At 47.2% G+C, this 20,808-nt stretch overlaps 1 protein-coding gene across 1 annotated transcript in view; it reads right to left on the reverse strand.

Annotated features, from left to right (window-relative positions):
• Positions 1-5,594: 5,594 nt before the first annotated feature.
• Positions 5,595-20,808, reverse strand: part of TGM3 (transglutaminase 3) — a 43,978-nt gene continuing 28,764 nt past the window's right edge. The window contains exons 8-13 of the mRNA XM_069548177.1: positions 18,400-18,503; positions 16,370-16,612; positions 12,388-12,696; positions 9,953-10,110; positions 6,617-6,750; positions 5,595-6,251 (exon numbers count right to left, since the gene is read on the reverse strand). Of these exons, the coding sequence (XP_069404278.1) occupies positions 6,104-6,251; positions 6,617-6,750; positions 9,953-10,110; positions 12,388-12,696; positions 16,370-16,612; positions 18,400-18,503 (1,096 nt within the window). The 3' untranslated portion in view covers positions 5,595-6,103. The remainder of the gene's footprint in view (positions 6,252-6,616; positions 6,751-9,952; positions 10,111-12,387; positions 12,697-16,369; positions 16,613-18,399; positions 18,504-20,808) is intronic.

Consider the following 20,808-nt stretch of genomic DNA (forward strand, 5'->3'; position numbering starts at 1 on the left):
ATGTCACTGTATCCCCATCAATTTGTCATGAAGTGAAGGGACCAGATGTCATGATCTTCACTTTTTTAATGTTGAGTTTTAAGCCAGCTTTTTCACTTTCATCAAGAGGCTCTTTAGTTCCTCTTTGCTTTCTGCCATAAAGGTGGTGTCATCTGCATATCTGAGGTTATTGACATTTCTCCTGGCAATCTTGATTCCAGTTTGTACTTCGGCCAGTCCAGGATTTCCCATGATGTACCCTGCATGGAAGTTAAATAAGCAGGGTGACAATATACAGGCTTGACGTATTACTTTCCCAAATTTGAACCAGTCTGTTGTTCCATGTCGAGTTCTAATTATTGCTTCTTGACCTGCATACAGTTTTCTCAGGAGGCAGGTAAGGTAGTTTGGTATTCCCATCTCTTTAACACTTTTCCACAGTTTGTCGTGATCCACACAGTCAAAGGCTGTAGTGTAGTCAATGAAGCAAATGTTTTTCTGGAATTACCTTGATTTTTCTACGATCCAATGGACATTGGCAATTTGATCTCTGGTTCCTCTGCCTTTTCTAAATCCAGTTTGAACATCTGGAAGTTCTTGGTTCACACGCTGTTGAAGCCTGGTTTGGAGAATTTTGAGGATTACTTTGCTAGCGTGTGAGATGAATGCAATTGTGTGGTAGTTTAAACATTCTTTGACATTGCCTTTCTTTGGGACTGGAATGAAAACTGACATTTTTCAGTCCTGTGGCCACTGCTGAGTTTTCCAAATTTGTTGGCATATTGAGTGCAACTCTTTCACAGCATCATCTTTTAGGATTTGAAATAGCCCAGCTGGAATTCCATCACCTTCCCTTGCTTTGTTTGTAGTGATACTTCCTAATGCCCACTTGACTTCTCACTTCAGGATATCTGACTCTAGGTGTGTGATCACACCATCGTGGTTATCAAGATCTTTTTGATCTTTAAAAAGATCATCAAGATCTTTTTTGTATAGTTCTTCTGTGTATTCTTGCCACCTCTTCTTAATATCTTCTGCTTCTGCTAGGTCCATACCATTTCTGTCCTTTATTGTGCCCATCTTTGCATGAAATGTTCCCTTGGTAGCTCCCATTTTCTTGAAGAGATTTCTAGTCTTTCCCATTCTATTGTTTTCCTCTATTTCTCTGATCACCGAGAAAGGCTTTCTTATCTCTCCTTGCTATTCTTTGGAACTCTGCATTCAGATGGGTATATCTTTCCTTTTCTCCTTTGCCTTTTGCTTCTCTTCTTTTTTCAGATATCTGTAAGTCCTCCTCAGACAACCATTTTGTCTTTTAGCATTTCTTTTCCTTGGGGATGTTTTTGATCACCACTTCCTGTATAAAGTTATGAACCTCCGTCCATAGTTCTTCAGTCCCTCTGTCTATCAGCTCTAATCCCTTCAATTTATTTGTCACTTCTGCTGTATAATATTAAAGGATTTGATTTAGGTCTTACCTGAATGGCCTAGTGGTTTTTCCTACTTTCTTCAATTTAAGTCTGAATTTTGCAATAAGGAGTTCATGATCTGAGCCACATGAGTTCATGAGCTGAGCTGATCTGAGTCAGCTCCTGGTCTTATTTTTGCTGACTGTATAGAACTTCTCCATCCTTGACTGCAAAGAATATAATCAATCTGATTTGGTGTTGATCATCTGATGATGTCCATGTCTACAGTTATCCCTTACGTTTTTGGAAGAGGGTGTTTGCTATGACCAGTGCGTTCTCTTGGCAAAACTGTTAACCTTTGCCCTGCTTCATTTTGTATTCCAAGGCCAAACTTGCCTGTTACTTCAGGTATCTCTTGTTTTCCTACTTTTGCTTTCCAGTCCCCTATGATGAAAAAGATGTCTTGTTTTTGGTGTTAGTTCTAGAAGGTCTTTCAGGTCTTTATAGAACTGTTCCACTTCAGCTTTTCCTGCACTAGTGGTTGGGGTATAGACTTGGATTACTGTGATATTGAATGGTTTGCCTTGGAAACGAACAGAGATCATCCTGTCATTTTTAAGATTGCACCCAAGTACTGTTATTTTGGACCCTTTTGTTGACTATGAAGGCTATTCCATTTCTCCTAAGGGATTCTTGTCCACAGTAGTAGATATAATGGTCATCTGAGTTAAATTCACCCATTCCAGTCCGTTTTAGTTCACTAATTCCTAAAAGGTTGATGTTCACTCTTGCCATCTCCTATTTGGCCACTTCCAATTTACCTTGATTCATGGACCTAACATTCCAGATTCCTGTGCAATATTGTTTACAGCAATGGACTTTGCTTCCATCACCAGTCACATCCACAACTGGGTTTTGTTTCCATTTTGACTCAGCGTCTTCATTCCTTCTGGAACTATTTCTTTGCTCTTCTCCAGTAGCATACTGGGCAACTGCCGACCTGGGTATTCATCTTCAGTGTCATATCATTTTGCCTTTTCATGCTGTTGATGGGGTTCTCAAGGCAAGAAGGCTGAAGTGGTTTGCCACTTCAGTAGGAATATTTATAATGGGGGAGGATATGCATATGTGGGACCAGGGGATATGTGAGAAATGTCTGTACTTTTTGTTCAATTTTGCCATGAATCTAAAACTACTCTAAAAAATAAAATCTATTTAAAGAGAAAGGAAAAGAACAAAAATAAGAATAATAAGGATTGCTACTCAAGAATGGTATATAGGATTCGGTAAGATAATGGATGTGAAATATTGAGCACAATATCTGACAGATAACAAGCACTCAATAGATTTTCAAGAATCCTTAGAACAGTAACTTACAGATTTACCCTCTCAACAAAGGTTAGATATTACATTTTTTTTTTTTAGTGATTCCAATTGGTCACTTCATTCATTCATTCATTTATTCATCTACAATATCATTCACTTCTTTGGTCTTTAGTGAATATCTATGAGTACTTCATCTACACCAGACACTGCTAAGTGTGGAGGATTCAGGGCTGAAGGAAACCTGGTTTTTGCCCATGACAAGTACTAGTCTAAGATGGGGAGCGATGACCCAGATGACTTTAAGCCAAGTGGTCTAAAAAGACACAGTGAAGGGAGTCACAGATGAAGGAGACGCCAACTGTGTTTGGGTGCAGCAAGTTGGGAGGGAAATGGAGAAGGTTTCTCAGAGGAGGAAACATTTTTCCTGGAGAGCACATAAACGTATGCATGGAAATGGAAAGAAATGGATCCTTTCCTGTATAACAAACTACAGGAAAACATACTGACAAAACAACCACCTGCTCTGTGGCTGGTTAGGCTCCTGAACAGTTCCTGCTGGTTTTCACTCCAATTTCAATTTCTTCAATAGATATAGGGAATATGTACTTTTCTTGAATGAATTTTGATATTTTGTGTCCTTTAAGGAATTCATTTTATCTAAGTCGCTGATTTGTTGACAAAACGTTGTTCACATATTCCTCCATATCCTTTAAATAGCTGTAGCTTTTCTCATGATATTTGTAATTTGTATATTGTTTAATTTTTCCCAGTCAATTTGGCTAGAAATATATCAGTGTGATTCATTTCAAAAAAATCACTTTTAGCTTCACTGGCCAATGGGATGTTTGCAGAAGTGAAATGTATAATTTCAACTTTTGACTTTCAGATTGTCCCCTCAATGGGAAAGAGGGTGCCCATCGATTTGCCCTTTCTTCCTTCCTGCTGGACAGCCTGCGGCTTTTGCCTTGAGCTGTAACAGTCACCTGGAGCCGGTAGGTGGAAGCTACATGTGGAGGATAACAGTGAGGTAAGACAAGGAAGCCTGTGTCCCTCTGTTTCCCTTGGCTCTTATACAAGAGCAACTAACGCCCATCCTGTTTAGGACCCTGGCCGTTTGGGTTTCCCTGCTGTGGTCGCTGAGCATAGATCCTAACCAACGGAGCAAGACCACCTAATTTTGGGGTTCAGTCAGCAGGCCCACTACATCTCACAAGTCAGTACCACCTCTAACTTTAAGTCTACCATAAATAAATGTGGTGCTGAGGCCTTGGCCTACTATTACTTTGTTTTATTGTTAAATTCTTCAGAAGCCAAGTTGCAGAGGGGTGTTTAGCTATAGCTCTAAGACACATGTGCTTGGGGTTGATTAGAAATTCTACATGGACTTTTCCCATTACACCTTAGGAGATTTCCCTGAGGATAGAAACCCAAAGGCAGGGTCAAGCTCTTGTTGATTTTTCATCTCCCTGAGAGAGACTGGCAGAAAGGACGCACTCAGGAGACATTGGCTGATGCTTGACAGAGTTAAGGTCTGGGACAGGCCTCATGGAGATGGGAGGAAATGGAAACCTCTGGATTTCCTTGTTTCTGATAGAAACCAGAGCAGAAGTATGTCTATTTAACCCTGCCCCTCCTCTCTCTGACCTGGAGCCCAGCCCCAAGGGGCACTTGAGAGAGGGGCAAAGCTTCAAGAGATGAGACAAGCTTCCCCCTCCACAGCTCAAAGCCTGCTGTCCTGCAGAGAATGGGAGGCCCAGCTGCATTCAGACACCAGAAACGGACCCTGGTGAGAGCTCCTTGACACTGGGAGCAAACATGAACACAGATTCTGATGCTGACTGCCCACCTGGGGAACTTGAATTGGGCAGTTGAGGCTGGACCAGGTTGAGATAAGAAGGGAGAGAGGAGGCAGCTGGGGCAGGGCAGTGGAGCCCACAAACGGAACTGGCCTCAAGCCATCACTATAGAACCACACTTCCAGTGCAGTTCGAGGTAGGGGAGAACTCTGGGGGCCCAAATCTGGGGGGACACACAGTGCAGAAAGTCTGCATCAACACTCCAGCCATGCGGTGGGCTTCCATGGCCAGACCACATCAGCACCAGTGAAATGGAACTTTATGGTTTTTCTCTAAATTTCCTCTCTCCCTGCTCCAACTCTAATGGATCCAGCAACAAAAGAAGAAGGAGGAAGTAAGAGGAAGGCATGGACAGTGCTTCCTACAAGCCTGGGTCAGGCCTGAGTTGAGCCTAGGGAAGAAACTTTGAGCTGGATGTGAGGCTGAAGCTTCTGTTTAGATGAGACTGGTCCTTTATGTCCCAACAGTGAGGCATGATCACCAAAATGAGGTTAGTCAGCACCGGTGACGGATCTGCTTGGGGCGATTTCAAGGGGCACAGACTGAGGAACCACGAGAGCATGTGTGAAGGTAGAGAAGATTCCTGTGGAGTTAGCATTGCTTTGGCTGCAAGAGGAGGAGTGTGGCACAAGTTGGGGTGAACCCAGTGTGAGCAGAGACCACCACCCACAGCTGCTCTGCAGAAGGTTCCAGTGAAGACTGAAGTCCCTTCTCACTCTGATGCCCGTAGAGGGTCCTGGAAGGGTTCACTTTGCCCCACAATGTTGGAACCTGCCTAGACAAGTCACTCCCTCCCAAGGCAGTCAATCGATTTTTGGACATCATCTTAGTGCAGTTTCCTAAACTGACTTGAAATGTCTCCCTAGTTTTGCACCTGGAGCCACAGGGAACCAGCCCACTCCTTTTGGATATTGGGACGTGGGGAGCACGGCTTCCCCAATGCCATCCCTCCTCCAGAAGGATATGGCCCCAGCCCCACTGTCTCCTTCTCCACCACCTTAGGTGAAGCAGCAGTCTTGTAGAGTCAGTGCTGTGTGATCACACTCTTTTTAATATTTATTTTGAGGGTAGTTGTGAGTGTCACAATGGATGGCTAACCATCATACCCCCCACCTCCACAATGACCCAGGGGAGGAGCAGGAAAGTGCCAACTGCAGGCTGGGGATCAGCACACAGTCCAGACCACCTTCTCCCCCAGTATCCATTTGGAGAGTCGCTGGGTCAGGTGCCACTCCGCGCCCACAACATTGAGGGTATGAGGGCTGAGCAGGGCCATGGGGCTCACACACCAGGCAGCATCGGGGAGAAGCTCAGGGAACGTGCAAAAGTGATCAAGTGATGGGCCAGGGTGGAACCAGCCCAGCCTGGCAGCAAGGAGGGGGTGTGTGCTGGAGGCTGGAGTTCCGGATCCAGGCCACCTTGGGGGACGGAGTGAGTTTCCCAGGCTGGATAATGAGTATGGCAGGGGCTCACTCCACAGGCAAATCCTGCCTGCTCCGTGTTCCCAAGTTTGTATGGGGCTCCCTGGGCCTTTCACTCAGCCACATCAACGGACAGCATGGCCTTGATCGCGGGAAACTTGTTGCAGGAGAAGTTGGCAAGGAGCTGCTTGGTGCCACTCCGGGTGGGCAGGATCTCAAAACGCACGCGGGACCGCTCTTTGGGGCGTAGCGCTGGCACGCTGATGGGGAAGGGCAGGAGTCAGTGTGAGGCCTCAAGTCCTGCTCTGGTCGAGGTCACTGCTCCTTCAACTCCCTCTAGCTGCCACCCTGGGTCATCGAGCCCCTTCAGCCCTGGGACCCCTCAGTGGGGAAGGTAGGGGTCCCATGAACTCCCAGATATAAGGACCAGCTCCAAGCACTGAAGACCTGGACTTCTCTTAAGTTCAAGTTTGGTGAACCCCTAAACCAAATGCAAGTGTGCATCCTATGGGCAGATTCCCAACTTCAGAGGCTAGCAGAGTTCTGTCTACCCTGCCTGGGGTTCCAGGGAGGTCCCTCTGACCCCCTCCCGCACCCCCTACCAGCCCTTCAGTGTGGGACTCACTCGATCTTGAGGCTGCCCAGCAGCAGGCCGCTGCCCTCCACCATCAGCACGCAGTCCTTTACCGGCTCATCCAGTGGGTTGGAAAAGAGCATCTGCACGTTCACAGGCTTCTGCACCCGGGCCTCGTCCAGCACCTGTGGGGAGAGGGCTTGACAGAGTCAGGGCTAGAGTGCTCATCTCATCTGCCCTTGAAAGCCGATGAGGCTGTGCCTGAGACTTGGTCATGGGAAAGATATCGCTGGGGACAAAGGAAGGGAGGACCATTTGGTTTAGTCCTCCTAAGCACCAGTGCCATCCATACAGGGGGTTCCTAAGAAATTGCTGTCATCCCCAGGCTACAGACACGACACCCAAGCCCAGAGGGAGAGGCGGCAGGTCGCAGCAGCTGAGAGCACTTAACTTCCCAGCTGGGTTCGTGGGCCTTTTCTCAGTTCATCTAGGGAAGGGCAGCCCCCACTTCCCAGACATGTGGTCTGCACAGGATCCTTTATCAAGGGGCTGGTCAGAGAAGCAACCTGGACTATCTGTTTGCTCCCAAAGATGAAAGCTTGCACTCCTGCTAAGAAGCAGCTAAGCCTGGGCAGATGCATCATCTCCCTGGGCCTTGACCCCCTCCCTGATAAAGAGGGCTCATCCCTCCCCTCTTCCTTCCTTGGACTAGAAGGGAACAAATGAGATCATGGATGCAGAAGAGAGCACTTTGGAAACAGAAACCTAAACTAGGCGATGGGTGGATTTTCCTTTTGAGGATCTCTAGAGGTAGCTGCATTTTGTTCATTTGGTGTTCCTTTTTGTTGTCACCAATTCTCCCTGCCACCCTTTTATAGTAATAAATCTGCAGTTCAGATTGACTCAATAACTGAGAGATTTCTGGTCCCAGAGCCGTTTTCTCTTCTTGCTAGACTTTGCAATGCCTGCCAATAATTTGTGCATAATTGCAATGTTTTAGAGACCATGGTCTATATCACAATTTCTCCCATGGAACTCATTTAAGTGTATGACATAATTTGAAGGGTGAAGCATAATTTTATGCCATTGGGACCCAAGAATATATATAAATGTTGTCATATTTTTCACACTGATATTCAACTTGAGACTTTCCTATATTTGTTTTCCTTTCTTTGTGGCTGCTTACCACTCTATCCTATTGACCTAAATCTATACATACACCCAAAGAAGAGGATAAGAGCCACCCCAGAAACCTGTGTCTGTTATTGTCAGTAGGCCAATGTGAAGGACCTCAGCCTTTGAAATAAAGTTCAGATTGTATGATCTGGTTCAAAAGTCCTCAATGCCTACTCCCAATCATAAATAAGACAACAGGGTGTTGCCCAAATTATTATCTTCTCATACAGATCACCCACGTGCCCTGCTCTGAGTCAGCTATGCATTAATTCATTCAGTCATGATTAGATCGTCTTGATTCTCTGAAGGCTAAAGTAAAGGAGAAGTTGTGTTAAGGGCAAATTCATACAAAGATGTCCAAGAGAAGAAAGGGCAGATATTTTTTAAAAGGATTAAATAATTTCCAGGCTGCATGTATTCTGATTTCCTTTTAAAAGATGTTAGATTCTCTTGAAAGATGAAGCTGATTTGATCTAAAAGATGGAAAGCAAAATTTTGAAAAAAAGAAAAAGCTATAAGCAAGTTTGAGGATACAGGATAAGGGAATATAATGGTGGAGAAACTAACTTTATCAAACACTGATAACTTCCACTCAGAATGTTTCATTTCACAGCCTCAAAAATGGCAAACGGCACTTGCTCCCTGTCATTCTACAGGAGTGGGGCACGATTCTTGGAAATACCCTAGGGAACAGGAGAGGCGTCTACAATCATGGATGAAAACTTGCTGGCTGGGAAAGAAGGCAAGCCCAGAGCCCAGAAGCTCTGTTTGGTCCTGCTCGTGGAGGGGCCTCTTTCTGTTTCACAACCGCTGTGATGGGCCTAGAACAGGCGTGGCTCCGTCTCCCTAACCTTGGAGAAGATGGATCACTCTGGCCCCCATTCTGAAGCACAGCCCAGACTAACAGGACAATGAGAGAGCTCTATTTCAGGCCAGTGTCAAGGAGCAGGCCCTGGGTCCCCCTGCCCTCTGTCTGACATCAGGAATCCCCGAAGCTGGGGTGTAGCTTAGGGAGGGTGGGACGAGGGCAGTCACGAGTTACTCTAGAAATCTGGGGCTAGGAACACTAGTGACATTGTGATGGAACAACAATAACAAAAAAGGCGATTGCTGTCTAGACTGCTGGGGCAGATGGTGCCGCAGACTTGTGAGGAGTCTGACCCATGAAGTTCCCTATGGGGTCCCAAGGGAAGACCCCATCTCCTCATCCACTCATCTGCCTGTCCTTGCCTGCCAGCCCCTCATCCCTAGATTTGTGCTGTCTGGCTCTGGCCACCTCCACCCTGGGCTGAGGTTGGTGTGTGTAGGGACAGGCTTGGAGTCAGCCCCATACTTCCAGCACCAGTGCTGAGGAAGGGACAGAGTGGCCCCAAGTGCCTCCCACAGACCTGTGAGAGCCCACATCCCTGCATTCCTGAGAGGGAGCCTGGGAGCAGAGCCTGCTGCCAAAAAAATGAAGCATCCTCATTGTCAACTACTGGGAAGATGCTGCTGCTGGGTATGGACTGGCCAGATGTCCTGGAAAGGGCCTGAGGTCTAGCCCTTGCTCTGGCAGTATTTGGCAGTTCTTTTCTCTCTGGATCTCAATTTACTCATGTGTGAAATGGAAGGGCATGAAAGCTTGAGACCAGGTTTCTAAGAGTCTACACTTCTGTAACTCTGGGGTCTAGAGTCAGGAGATGCATATGAGTTATGACCATTTCTGATTTGCTCTACAAATGTGTCTGGGGGCTGGGCTGTGGGTTCCCTGAAGGCAGGACCCAGCCCTTGAGGTCTTCTGTGATTCCTGAGCCTAACACAGCCCAGGACACAGCAGATGTTCAGAGCGAGTGAGCTGAAGAGCCCTCCAGCTGCTCCTCAGCTGGCATCCCCAATGGGTCTAGAGCTGCAACCAAAGAAGCCGCAGGGCAATGTGCCCGTGGATCCTTCCAGAGAGGGAGCAAGGGCATGCTGTGCTGCGCCACTGGCAGGATCTTAGTTCCCTAACTGGGGGTTGGACCTGCACCCTCGGCAGTGACAGCATAGAGTCCTAACAACTGGACCACTGGGATCTCCCAAGGACACTGCTCTGAGCAGAACTCTTGGCTGATCCTTTTGGCAGAGGCTGGATCCGACCTGGACCCTGTGCTTGGCCTGTCGGCAGAGAGGGCTTTCCCTTGGTCTCGGAGGGCTGGGCTAGCATGGAGCAGTGCCCCTTCAGCCTCCCTTTACCTCAAGGGTCAGGGTGGGGTTGTCCAGGATGACGTCCCTCTCCACCACCACCTCAGGCTCGTCAGTGACCTGGCACACGGCTGTGGTCCGGATCATGTTGTCCGCCTTCAGGTACTTCTCGTACTGAGCATATGTGATCTTTACAGGGTGCTCTATTTCTGGAAGAAGAAAACAGGAAGCAGTGTGAGAGGAGGGGTTGGCTTCTGAAACCTTAAAAGCTGATGCCAAGCCAAGTCAGTGTGGGCTGGCTGGGAGCACCTGAAGCCCAGGCTTGCCTGAGTCCTCCCTGCTGGGCCCTGGGGGAACACCTGCCTGCTCCACACCAGCTGCAGAGCGGGGGCCCTGAGACCAGGATGCCGGCTGGCTGGGTGGATTCCAGGAGGAGGAGCTCACGGGGGCTCAGACTTCCTCCCTGTCCTGGTAAATATCAGAGGGCAAATTTCCATCTAAGGGGCAGGGAAGAATATAAGTATTAACTCATTGCCAAGTAAAGAAAACAGTAATGATGGCAGCATGATAATAGCTAGCAAGGGAAGCCAGGGCCTGTCTGCATAAGAGCTTGGTCCTCTCAGGTGACCGTATAGCCGGGGATCCTATTGCCACAGCATCTGAACCACCACCCTGCTTCTGGTCTCTCCAGCTTCTAAGTCACCCACACGCACCAGTCAGGTGGGCTTTAGAAGCACTTTCCCCCCAAATCATGTCACTCTTCTTCTGTGTCACCTGAAAAATCTCCTGTGGTCCCTCGCTGCCTCAGGAATAAAGTTCAGACCCCTCAGTATGGCCCTGTGTCTCTCTCTTCCTCAAAAGAATGTTCCTTCCCACAGTCCTCTTTGTCCTTTTGACAACACAGGTGCCTTACCACCTCCATGCTCTGAGTCACAAGGTCCCCTCAGATGGAAAGGCCTTCCCCAGCTTTTCTCCATTTCTCTGGCTCCTCTCCAAGCTTCAAGGCCCCTCTTTGACTCACTGGGCAAGCAAGGGGGGGCCTTGCCTGCCTTTGGGTGCTCTCCCCCTTCCTCATGCAGTTATGTTGGGTGGTTGGGGGGTGCCCGGCACCTACAGGTCACACACTCCCTGAGGTGAGGCTCTAAGGAGGGAGCTGTCTCTGCTTTCAGCACTGGAGGGATTTACCCAGCCTGCCCCAAATATGGAGACGACAGGCCCTGGCATCAGCTGGTCCAGCTCCCTTGAACAGTGAACCCTGAGGCTCAGGAAAAGCGGGAGACTTAACAGGGTCATCCAGAGAGTAGGTGATGATGTCAGGACTCCAAGACCATTTTGCCTGCTTCCTCCTGCCTTCCCATTTAACTCTGTTGCTTCTTGCAGAAGTACAGCTTTTTAAAAAAGCATTTCCCTCACATAAATTATTTTTGGCCTACAAAAATAGCTCTTCCCTTGAGCTTTGAAGGTAAATAACAGCCAGCCTTTGTTATAGGGAAGATTTCTGCTCAGTTCTGCCAGAAGACAGGTTGCTAGGGGATGCTGCCTCTGACAGGTGTGACAGCTCTCAGTTTCTCTGCAGACGAAATCTTTTCAAGATGGGCTGTATAAGCAATCAGTTTTTATTAGTTCCTTATGTGAAGCAAATAGCCACCCCACCCTTATTAATCTGCTTTGTTAAGTCCAGACTTTTCATAACAGCTTGAAGGATTTTGCTAACTTGGGCACACCTGCCTTCTAATCCTTCCACAGCCCCAGCCTCTCTCTGCTCCACCTTGTTCCCCTCCCATCTGTGCTATCCAGGAGAACCAACTCACTCCTCCTCCCAGAGGAAGGAGGCTCAGGCCTCCAAGGAAACCCATCACTATCACTGGAAATCAAGGAATTGCACCCACCCACTGGCAGCTGTGGGGGAACACTGGTGGGAATTCAAGCCCTCGTGGTATATTGCAACCCTTCTAGGGTCAAACCCAGAAAGTGATTCATTGTGGGATGGGGGTAAGGTAGGGTGGGAGCTGGAAAGAGGAAGGGGTCGCAGCAGTAAAGCCGAGAAAATGGGTGGTGGCACTGGATTTCACATCAGGAAGTCCAGGACCAGGATCTGACCACCTACTAGCTATGACGCTTAATCTTTTAAGTGAATCACAATCTCTCCAAGCCTCAGTTTCTGGCTCTGCAAAAGGAATGCTGAAATCTGTCCTTGTAGAAGGTCAAATGTGATAGTACATAAGAGTATATAAGGAAGCACCCTGCACACTGGGCAAAATGGTATGTAAGGGATACTGCGGTTTGTCCTTAACTGCCAAAGTCCTTTTCCTTTCTCCTCCAGGGCATGAAAGTATTTTGGTTGGCACACCCCCGCTGGTACTGCTTACCATGTGCTATTTCCTTCCGTAATCAGTTGATTTGGTTCCAATAGGAACTCTCCAACCCCAAGAGGATACCAGCTACCATGAGTGTGTGGCACCCCAGCAGCCTACAGGTTGAATTACCTTCTTCGGGATTCAGGGATTTAGTGGCAGAGTCCTTCCACACCTCGTGTACGAGAGTGCCGTTATAGACGATGGTCCAGGCTGTCATATTCACTGCCACTGTCTTTGCATCGCTTGTTAGGTTTTTGAGTATTAGGACCAGGTTGACTTCTTTGCCCACGGCCAGTACCCCAGCGACCTTGAACCTCCCAGAGATGCTGGGCTCCGGTTCGTCTCTTGCCAGGCTGCTTGCAGATGTTGCGCTAAAGGATACTCTGGGCTTAAGTTTCCTCAAAGCCTTTTCAAATACTTGTCTTTCCTGGCTGGAGCCTGTGTGGTGGGAAAAGAGAGAAGCATCTCAGAGATGCAGTGGCAATGTGAACAAAGAGCAGTTCCCTGCCTGGAAAGGCGGCCTGGAACTAACCCTGGTTCTGCTGCTTGCACAATGATTCTAATCCAAGCAAGGGTCTGACCTCCCCCAGGTCTCCATTTCATTCTCCTTAACATGAGGCTCACAGCCCAGCTCTTCCAATCAGCTCAAATTTCCACCAAGCTTAGGGAAAGCTGCATAAAATACATAGCTTGATGTTTTGCTTAGGTTAATTAGGTTAGATCCCTTCCTTCCTTCACTCTCTCCATCTCTCCCTGCCTCCCTCCCTCCATCCCTTCCTCCTTCCCTCCTTTCTTTCTTTTAATAAAATGTCCTTTGTGAGACTTAAAGAACAAAGCATGTGTTAGTCGCTCAGTCATGTCTGACTCTTTGCAACCACGGACAGCAGCCCACCAGGCTCCTCTGTCTATGGAATTCTCCAGGCAAGAATACTGGAGTGGGTAGCCATTCCTTTCTCCAGACTATCTTCCTGACCCAGAGATTGAACCTGGGTCTCCTGCGTGGCAGGCAGATTCTTTACCATCTGAGCCACCAGGGAAGCCCAAAGAACAAACTGATAATTTAAAAAATAACAAGTCTGAGCTTAAAAAGATTAGAATGAGTTCATAAGTGAGAAAACTATGATTTAGAATTACCTCACTGAAAAAAATTCCAAACCACTTTATCATGTTATTCTGCTTTATTTCTAATGATGCTTTGAGAATCGGAGAGTGGAACTTATGTCTGTCAGTTGACAAGAACTTCCCACAGTTGGTATGGTTCCAGGTTATGACTAGTTTAAATTGTTGGGAGTTCAGTTTTCAAAAACACAAAGGCTGAACCAGAGGATGGGTTAGCCTTTGTTGCGGGTGTTGCTGAATGTGATACTATAAACAGTCCTCAGAAAATGGCCAAGATCATGGCCAAAAAAACACGGCTCTTGGGGCACTAAGAGCTGATAACCAACTCCAAGCCTCTGAGCCAGGGTAGACCACACAGGGCACATAAGTCTCCTTGCCTTGACCAGAAGATAGACCCACTAACAAGGAGAAGATGTTGACCTTCCAGTAACATGGACAGAGAAACACAAAGAAGAATGACCATGTTTACGCTCCTGCCCCTAACCTCCCCAACAAACCTGTGAAATTTTAAGATGACTTATTAGAAGCACTTAATCATTTAGTGAAATCTTTTCTATAAGTTACATGTAACAACTGGCAGAGACCCCAAAGACATCTAAGCACATCACGTTAGAGTTAAGGTCCTAAAGAGGAGGAGTGTCTGGTCCAAGTAGTTGGTAATCTGAGAATTAGGGGTGGAAAGAGGGTCAGTCCCCAGAAGTCTAGACCTGAAGTCTAGTAGTTCCTCCCACACACCCTACTGAAAAGAAGGCAGGCAGCCAAATTACCCGAGTTGATATCTCCTGGTGGGCTGGGTTCCTTTTGGTGCCTTCCCATTCTCTAGCCGAGCTGTAAATCCACACCCAGGTCTGATGGCTGAGCAGGGAGCTGAGCCTCTGTGCCCAGAACCTTGAAGCAGTTGTGTTTGCACAATGAGGCTCAGAGCCTAGATACCTATATAGGTCACCTGCCAGGCTTACTCAAGACTAAGCTTCCTGCTACTGTTTTTTCCTTTGGTGTTGCTGTTGCGCAAATGCTTAGCAACCCATTTTATGGGCTTTTCCTCCCTCAGGCCATCAGACACAAGCTAGCATCATTAGGTAAGGGAGAATGGGCAACAACAGGTGGGGTGATCAGTCCTGCTGTCACACAAGGGCTGGGGCATTGCCAGGGGTCTGGCGGGGATCTCTCCACCTGGCTGTGGCCCCTCCTCATTGCTCAGGAGGTTTGGCTGGGACAGCCAGAACCCCCAAGAAGTGGAATTAAGGTGTGACACTCAGATAAGGGGCCCCACAGAATCACACAACTGTATAGGCAATGCGTTTTAAAAGTCCCTTTGGGAGGTCATTCTGATGAGGCTGCAGATGTTCAAGTTGATAAAAGTCATCACTATTTATTAAGTCCTCACTATGGGCCAGGCACTGCCCTTGATACTTTCTATACACTGCTGCTGCTGCTAAGTCGCCTTAGTCGTGTCCGACTCTGGGCAACCCCATAGATGGCAGCCCACCAGGCTCCCTCGTTCCTGGGATTCTCCAAGCAAGAACACTGGAATGGGTTGCCATTTCCGTCTCCTTCTATACACTAGCTCATTTAAATTCCATTGAAGAGAGGCCTTGCTCTTCTCATTTTACAGGTGAGGAAGTGAGGGATCAGAGATGCTAAGAATCGTACTTGAGGTTGCACAGCTATAAGGGGTAGGGCAGAGTTCACCTCCTGCCTGGGGTTATCAGTTCCTTGGCCCTTACCCTGGTTTCTACATCAGAACACTGTTGAGAATGCTTATCACACTCAAGCCTGACCCCCAGCCTGTGAGCTCTGGAGGGGCAGGCGCCCATCTGCAGGGTGCTTCCTGGCCTCCTGGAGTTGAGCAAGAATGGGCACTCGGGGAGGTCTCAGTACATGTTTACTGACTGAGAGAAAGGCCATCTGACCCCAGTGGGAGGAATGGGCTGCAGAAGTGCACTGGGGTCTAACGGAAAGCACCAATCTCATTACTCTGGTGCCTCCAAAGGACCCACACCCAGCAGCTCATCCACCTGGACTTGGAGCCTACCCCCCTGCTCAGCTTTCCTCTTTTGTATACGGCAGCCAGCAGCAGCCATCCAGGGCACCGAACTGTGGGGTTTACTTTACGGTGCACATGGGTACCTTCTCGAGAGCACTTTTCTTGACATCTCAGAACCAGCAGTGAGGACCCGCTAAAGCAACTATTTCAAAGCGTTTAGAGTGACATGTCGATCCCATTAAGGAGTGACTGGCCTGCTAGAGCAAGCATTAATTCACTTTGGCCTATTTCTAAAATGAACATCACCTTCAAATGTAGAATTTTGTCACTATTGAGATTCCTCAGAGATATTAATTTGCTAACACTGAAAGCAACTTCTGAAACAGAGCAACACTCGTAATTTGTGTTAAAGGTGGCCTCCTACCAACTAGCTTCTAGGTGACTTTAGCGGGATCAGCACTCAAGTGGATGGTGACGACTTCAGGGACTCGGGCATTGTCATGGTGTAAGAGGTGTCCCCACCTCATCTGGCTTTCAGGGAGCCACTGAAGCAGACAAAGCAGTCCCCATGTCTCTGGGGACTGTCCATTTCTTTTTTCAGAGGATGTTTCCTGCTTGCACTTCTTGGAGGCAAGGGGAGTGGACTGACAGAGACCCCTAGGGGGTCTTCTGTGGGGGCCGTGTTTCTCCCTGTGATGCTCAGTCATGGGGCTGTCACCCTAATGGTGCAATTGGCAAAGGGACACAGCTGGAGACGAGCTAGACTGACAGCTGCCTGAGTCCTTCAGCACATTTCCGCTGGCACTGTGTCTGCCCCTGATGGTTTTATCCCCGCAGGAAACAGTCTGGGGAACTGGGCAGTAGATGCTAGGGAGCAGTCCTAACATTCAGGCACAGCAGGCTGAGAAAGCGGGAGGAGCATGAGCAAGTTTTCCTTCTCCCGCCTCAAAGCTGTCTTCCCACCGTCAGGCCCTGGGTGGCACAGCCCATCCAAGCCCCTCCTACCTTCTGGATACTTGTACTTTTCTGTGACATCCACGCGAGAGTTGCTGCCCACCGCCTTGGTACTGATGTACTTGCCGACGCTGTGAGTGTCTGAGGAATTCTTCTTCAAGGCACCATTCGACTCGTAGATCCACGTGATGCGGTCGGCATTGACCTCCGCAAAGATGAAGGGCATGTCGAAGTCCCAGTCCACATTACCCTCTCGGATAGCGATCACCGAAGCAGGGCCGCACTGGAACACCCCTGGGGGCCAGGGTGCAGAGGTTGGATGTGAGCCAAAGCCAGACCCCTCTGCAACAGCCCGCCTCATGGCCTGCTCCTCTGGGCCCCCCCCCCCCCCCACCGCCCAGCTCCCCTGCTTCTACCCCAAACTCCTTCAACCCTGGCTGTCTGCTCTCCTCTTTGGGCACTCAGCAGGACCCTCTGGGGCTACTGTTACCTTTTGCAATAGCACTCTGGTCAGACTCCAGCTCCACAGAAGATGGCCCACTCCTGCATTCTGTAGGTGCATAATTTGTGCTACCCCCCTGCTTTCAATCTGTTTCCTAAAGAGGAAAGTCTGACTGTCTTGTGCTCAGGGCTGCTTCTTTTCTACTCTGCAAATCATTCTTTCCAAATCATCCCCCTATTTTGGAAGACTTCTCTGCAAACCCAGCCTACAGAGACGTCCTGCTTCTTCGGGCTCCCAAGCCCTGACCATCACCTCCCTTCTTGAGCACTCAGCATAGCTAGCTCAGACAGATAGGTAGGTAGGTGGGTGGATACATGGAGAAATGGACAGATAGGTAGATAGATTCATAGATGGATGGGTGGATGGAAGGACATAAATGTAGATACAGGTATAGATACACAGATACAGTTTCTTTCATGAAGTGCCCAGATGATAAAAAGTAAGTTACAGCAGAATAGAAGAATATTATTCCATTTGTGTTTATAAAACAAACACACACACTTTTATATGCCTGAAACAGTGACAGTGACTTTCAGCTTTTTTTTTTTACCATGATCTCTAGAAATAAGTTTTTACATCATGGCACATATGTGGTCCTGAAACAAAAATCCCACAGGAAAATTCTTATTCTTAATGTCCAATACACTCTGATAGTTTCTTTTTCTTTCCTTTCCTCACTCCTTTCCATGCTATTCTATTTCATCTCTTAAAACAATGGTCACAACCCATTAACTTGATTTTATAACCATTAATGAGTTGCAGTGAGAAGTTTGAATAGTGGCCTAGAAAATATCTGGAAGTTACCCTCCTCACACCCAAGTTCCCCAAATCTCATTGCTTCTGGTAGAGATGTTGCAGCAAGGGAAGGGGTAAGACCTCATTTTCATTGTAAATCTTTTAGGAACGATTTGAATTTTTTTTAACCATTTTTAACCATGCATATATGACTTTTATAATTTTTTTAAGTTTGAAAGAAACAATTGAAAATGAAGGTAAGGGATAAGAATGCTCTGGAAATCAGGGAAGGGACGAGGAAAGGTTCCCGGAGAGCCCAATGCCCGAGATCTGATGGAAGAGTGGCCATCAGGGGCAGGGAAGGGCCAGCCTGCGAGAAGGAGAGCTCAGCCTGGTGGGGGACACCCAGAAGGTGAGAGGGGTGCTGGACACCGTGACCACAGAGGCCTGAAGCTGAGCCAGGGAATCTGGACTAAATCCCAAGGCAAAGGGACACGGAAGGTTTCTATGCTGGGAGGGATGGGCTACTAGAGGCTGTGTGGGAGAATCAGTGTTGGCAGGGACAGTTCCCTTCCCTATTGCCGGCCATGGGCCAGGGCCTTTGCAGCAGTCATGTGAGAGCAGGGATGGCAGTCATTTAAACAGCAGCCTGAACTAAGCCAATTAAGAGAAAAATCTACTTTGAAAATGCTTCTGTTTTAATCCCTCTCTGCACCCCCAAAGGCAGAGAAGATTTAGGTGATCTTGCTGTGCCGCTTTCCACCATTGTAAAGATTGAGAAGTCATGACTTAGAGCCAAACCCAGAGAAGGGGGGCACCAGCAGGCTGACGGAAGAGTGGTTACCTTGGCTTCTCTCCTGAGGGGTGGCGTCCAGAACCTGCCATCCATTGTACGAAGGGCCCAGGTCAGACCGCACAAACCAGGCTTCATTCCAGACGTGGAAATTCCTGCAGACAGAGCCACACACTGCAGAGCCTGGCCAAGACCACACAGCAGAGGAATGGCGAAGCGCCACATCTCTGACCTGGCAGGGCAGCGCCCTCGCACTCAAGTGAGTTTACTCTGGGCCAGCTATTGTGCTAGACCTCGGCGAGCACTGTCTCCTCAAATTCTCACAGCACGGTTAAATGGGTACTGTTTTCATGCTCATCTCATAAAAGGGGAAACTGAGGCTCAGAGAAGTCAAGCAGCTAACAATGCAAAGTCAAAGTGTGGCCCCAGGTATGCCTAACTCCAAAATCACCATGTTCTCCTGCCTTTCTGAGGAGCAGAATGGATCTAGGTTAGAGCCAAGACCCAGCGAGCAAACCCACACAGCTTTCTCTTGTGCATCCTGCTGGGGTTCACTACTGTATTTCATGTGGGATGAAAGCGAATGGGGTGCAGCAAGAGTGACAGGTCTGGCTAAGAGCCACAGAGCCCCGAGGTTGAGGTCTGGACAGAAGAATGCACACGCCGGTCCTAAATGCTCTAAATCAGCGGCGCCCTCATCTCCCAGTCTGCAGGCTCTCAGTCATTGGCCCCCGCCCGCACCAGGTGTAAACTGTTATCCAAAGCTTTCTTCATTCTTTATTCTGCCCTCTATTCTCCTCCTCTCCAATACCACAACAACCACATTAACGTTGGCAGTTTTGGGTCCAACTTGGAAGAAAATGTAAGTCTAACATAAACTCAAGTTCTGTTCAACTTGAAAAAAAATTTTTTATATTCCTGAGGTGGAAAAGATAGTTTTAAGTAGAGAACCGACTTCAGAGTGATACATATGACTAGGTAAAAATATTAAGCTTTCATATACCGAGTAAACAAAGAGACTATAGTTCTGTTTCCAGCATAGAAGAATAAGCTCATAATGGATAGTCTCTTTTGCAAAAACAACAAACCGACAAAAGATAACTATCTGGGAGTAAACAAAGTAGGAGGATTTTGGAAGGGTGTCAAAACTTTGAGGAAGAGGCTAGCATGGAGCGAGTTGTGCTTTGGTGACCTTGCTCCTAAGGACAAGCTGCAGTAGATGGACAGTGCAGGGCAGTAAAAGTTCCAACAGACAGTCCACTTCTTTCTGACCTGAGGAGTTAAGAAACAAACTCTGGGTTAACTAGAATCACTAGAGGGTGTGGCAGAAGTCTTGGAAAGGAGAGTCAGAAAGTGGAACATAGATTTGTATATTAACTCTGCCTAGGCTTCTGGGTGACCCCTGAGCTAGGCATATACAAGGCAAACTACAAACAGTCCAGACAAAAATTTAAAAAATGAACTGAAACTTGAGCTGCTGCCTACCACAGGTTAGACAGAGTTTGCGGTTTGAGTCTACCCCAGGTAGGCTCCTAAGACAAAATGCAGAATCAAGACATAGCCAATGACCAGGATACAATCCCCAATTAATGAACATCCAAAGAACCAGAAAAATGTCACTTATCCTCAAGGCAAAAGACAATCAACAGAAATTAACCTGTAGATAATCCAGATGTTAGAATTACTGGGTAAAGACTTTAAAGCAGTTATGATAATTATGATCAATGGAGTAAAGGGAAATATGCTCATAACAAATGAAAAGAGGAACCTCTTAGCAGAAAAACAGAAAATATAGAAAAAGAACCAAATGGGTAATTTTAACTGAAAAAAAGTCCAGTATCTGAAATTAATTCAATGGATGGCTTACTAGCAGGATAGAGATAACAGAGGAAAGAGTAAACTTGAAGTCAGATCAGTATAAAGTATCCAGTCTGAAGAAGAGAGAGGAAAAAAAGGTTGAAAAAATCAATAAAATAGGGAAAATATATGCAACATGTATACTAGACAGTTACTAAAATGAATATTATAAAGTATTTACAAATCAATAAGATATGAAAGAACCTGTTCCCAGGTGGCTCAGTGATAAAGCCAGATTCTCCTATCTGCAATGCAGGAGACATAGGTTTGATCCATGGGTAAGGAAGATCCCCTGGAGAAGGAAATGGCAACCCACTCCAATATTCTTGTCTGGGAAATCCCATGGACAGATAAACCTGGTTGGCTGCAGTCTTTGGTGTTACAAAAAAGTTAGGAACTAAAAACAACAAGACGCAAAAGAAGTCAAACATGCCAATAATGGACAATGAACAGGCAATTTTCATAAGGAATAAAAATGATCACTAAACATATGAAGATAGTTTTAACTCCACCACAATTAAAAGAAAATTAAGGCTGATTTGTGTTGTACGGCAGAAAACACGATAACATTGTAGAGCATTTATCCTCCAATAAAAAATTAAA

Source organism: Ovis canadensis, chromosome 13 (genome assembly GCF_042477335.2).
Source record: "Ovis canadensis isolate MfBH-ARS-UI-01 breed Bighorn chromosome 13, ARS-UI_OviCan_v2, whole genome shotgun sequence".
Classification (NCBI taxonomy): Eukaryota; Metazoa; Chordata; class Mammalia; order Artiodactyla; family Bovidae; genus Ovis; species Ovis canadensis.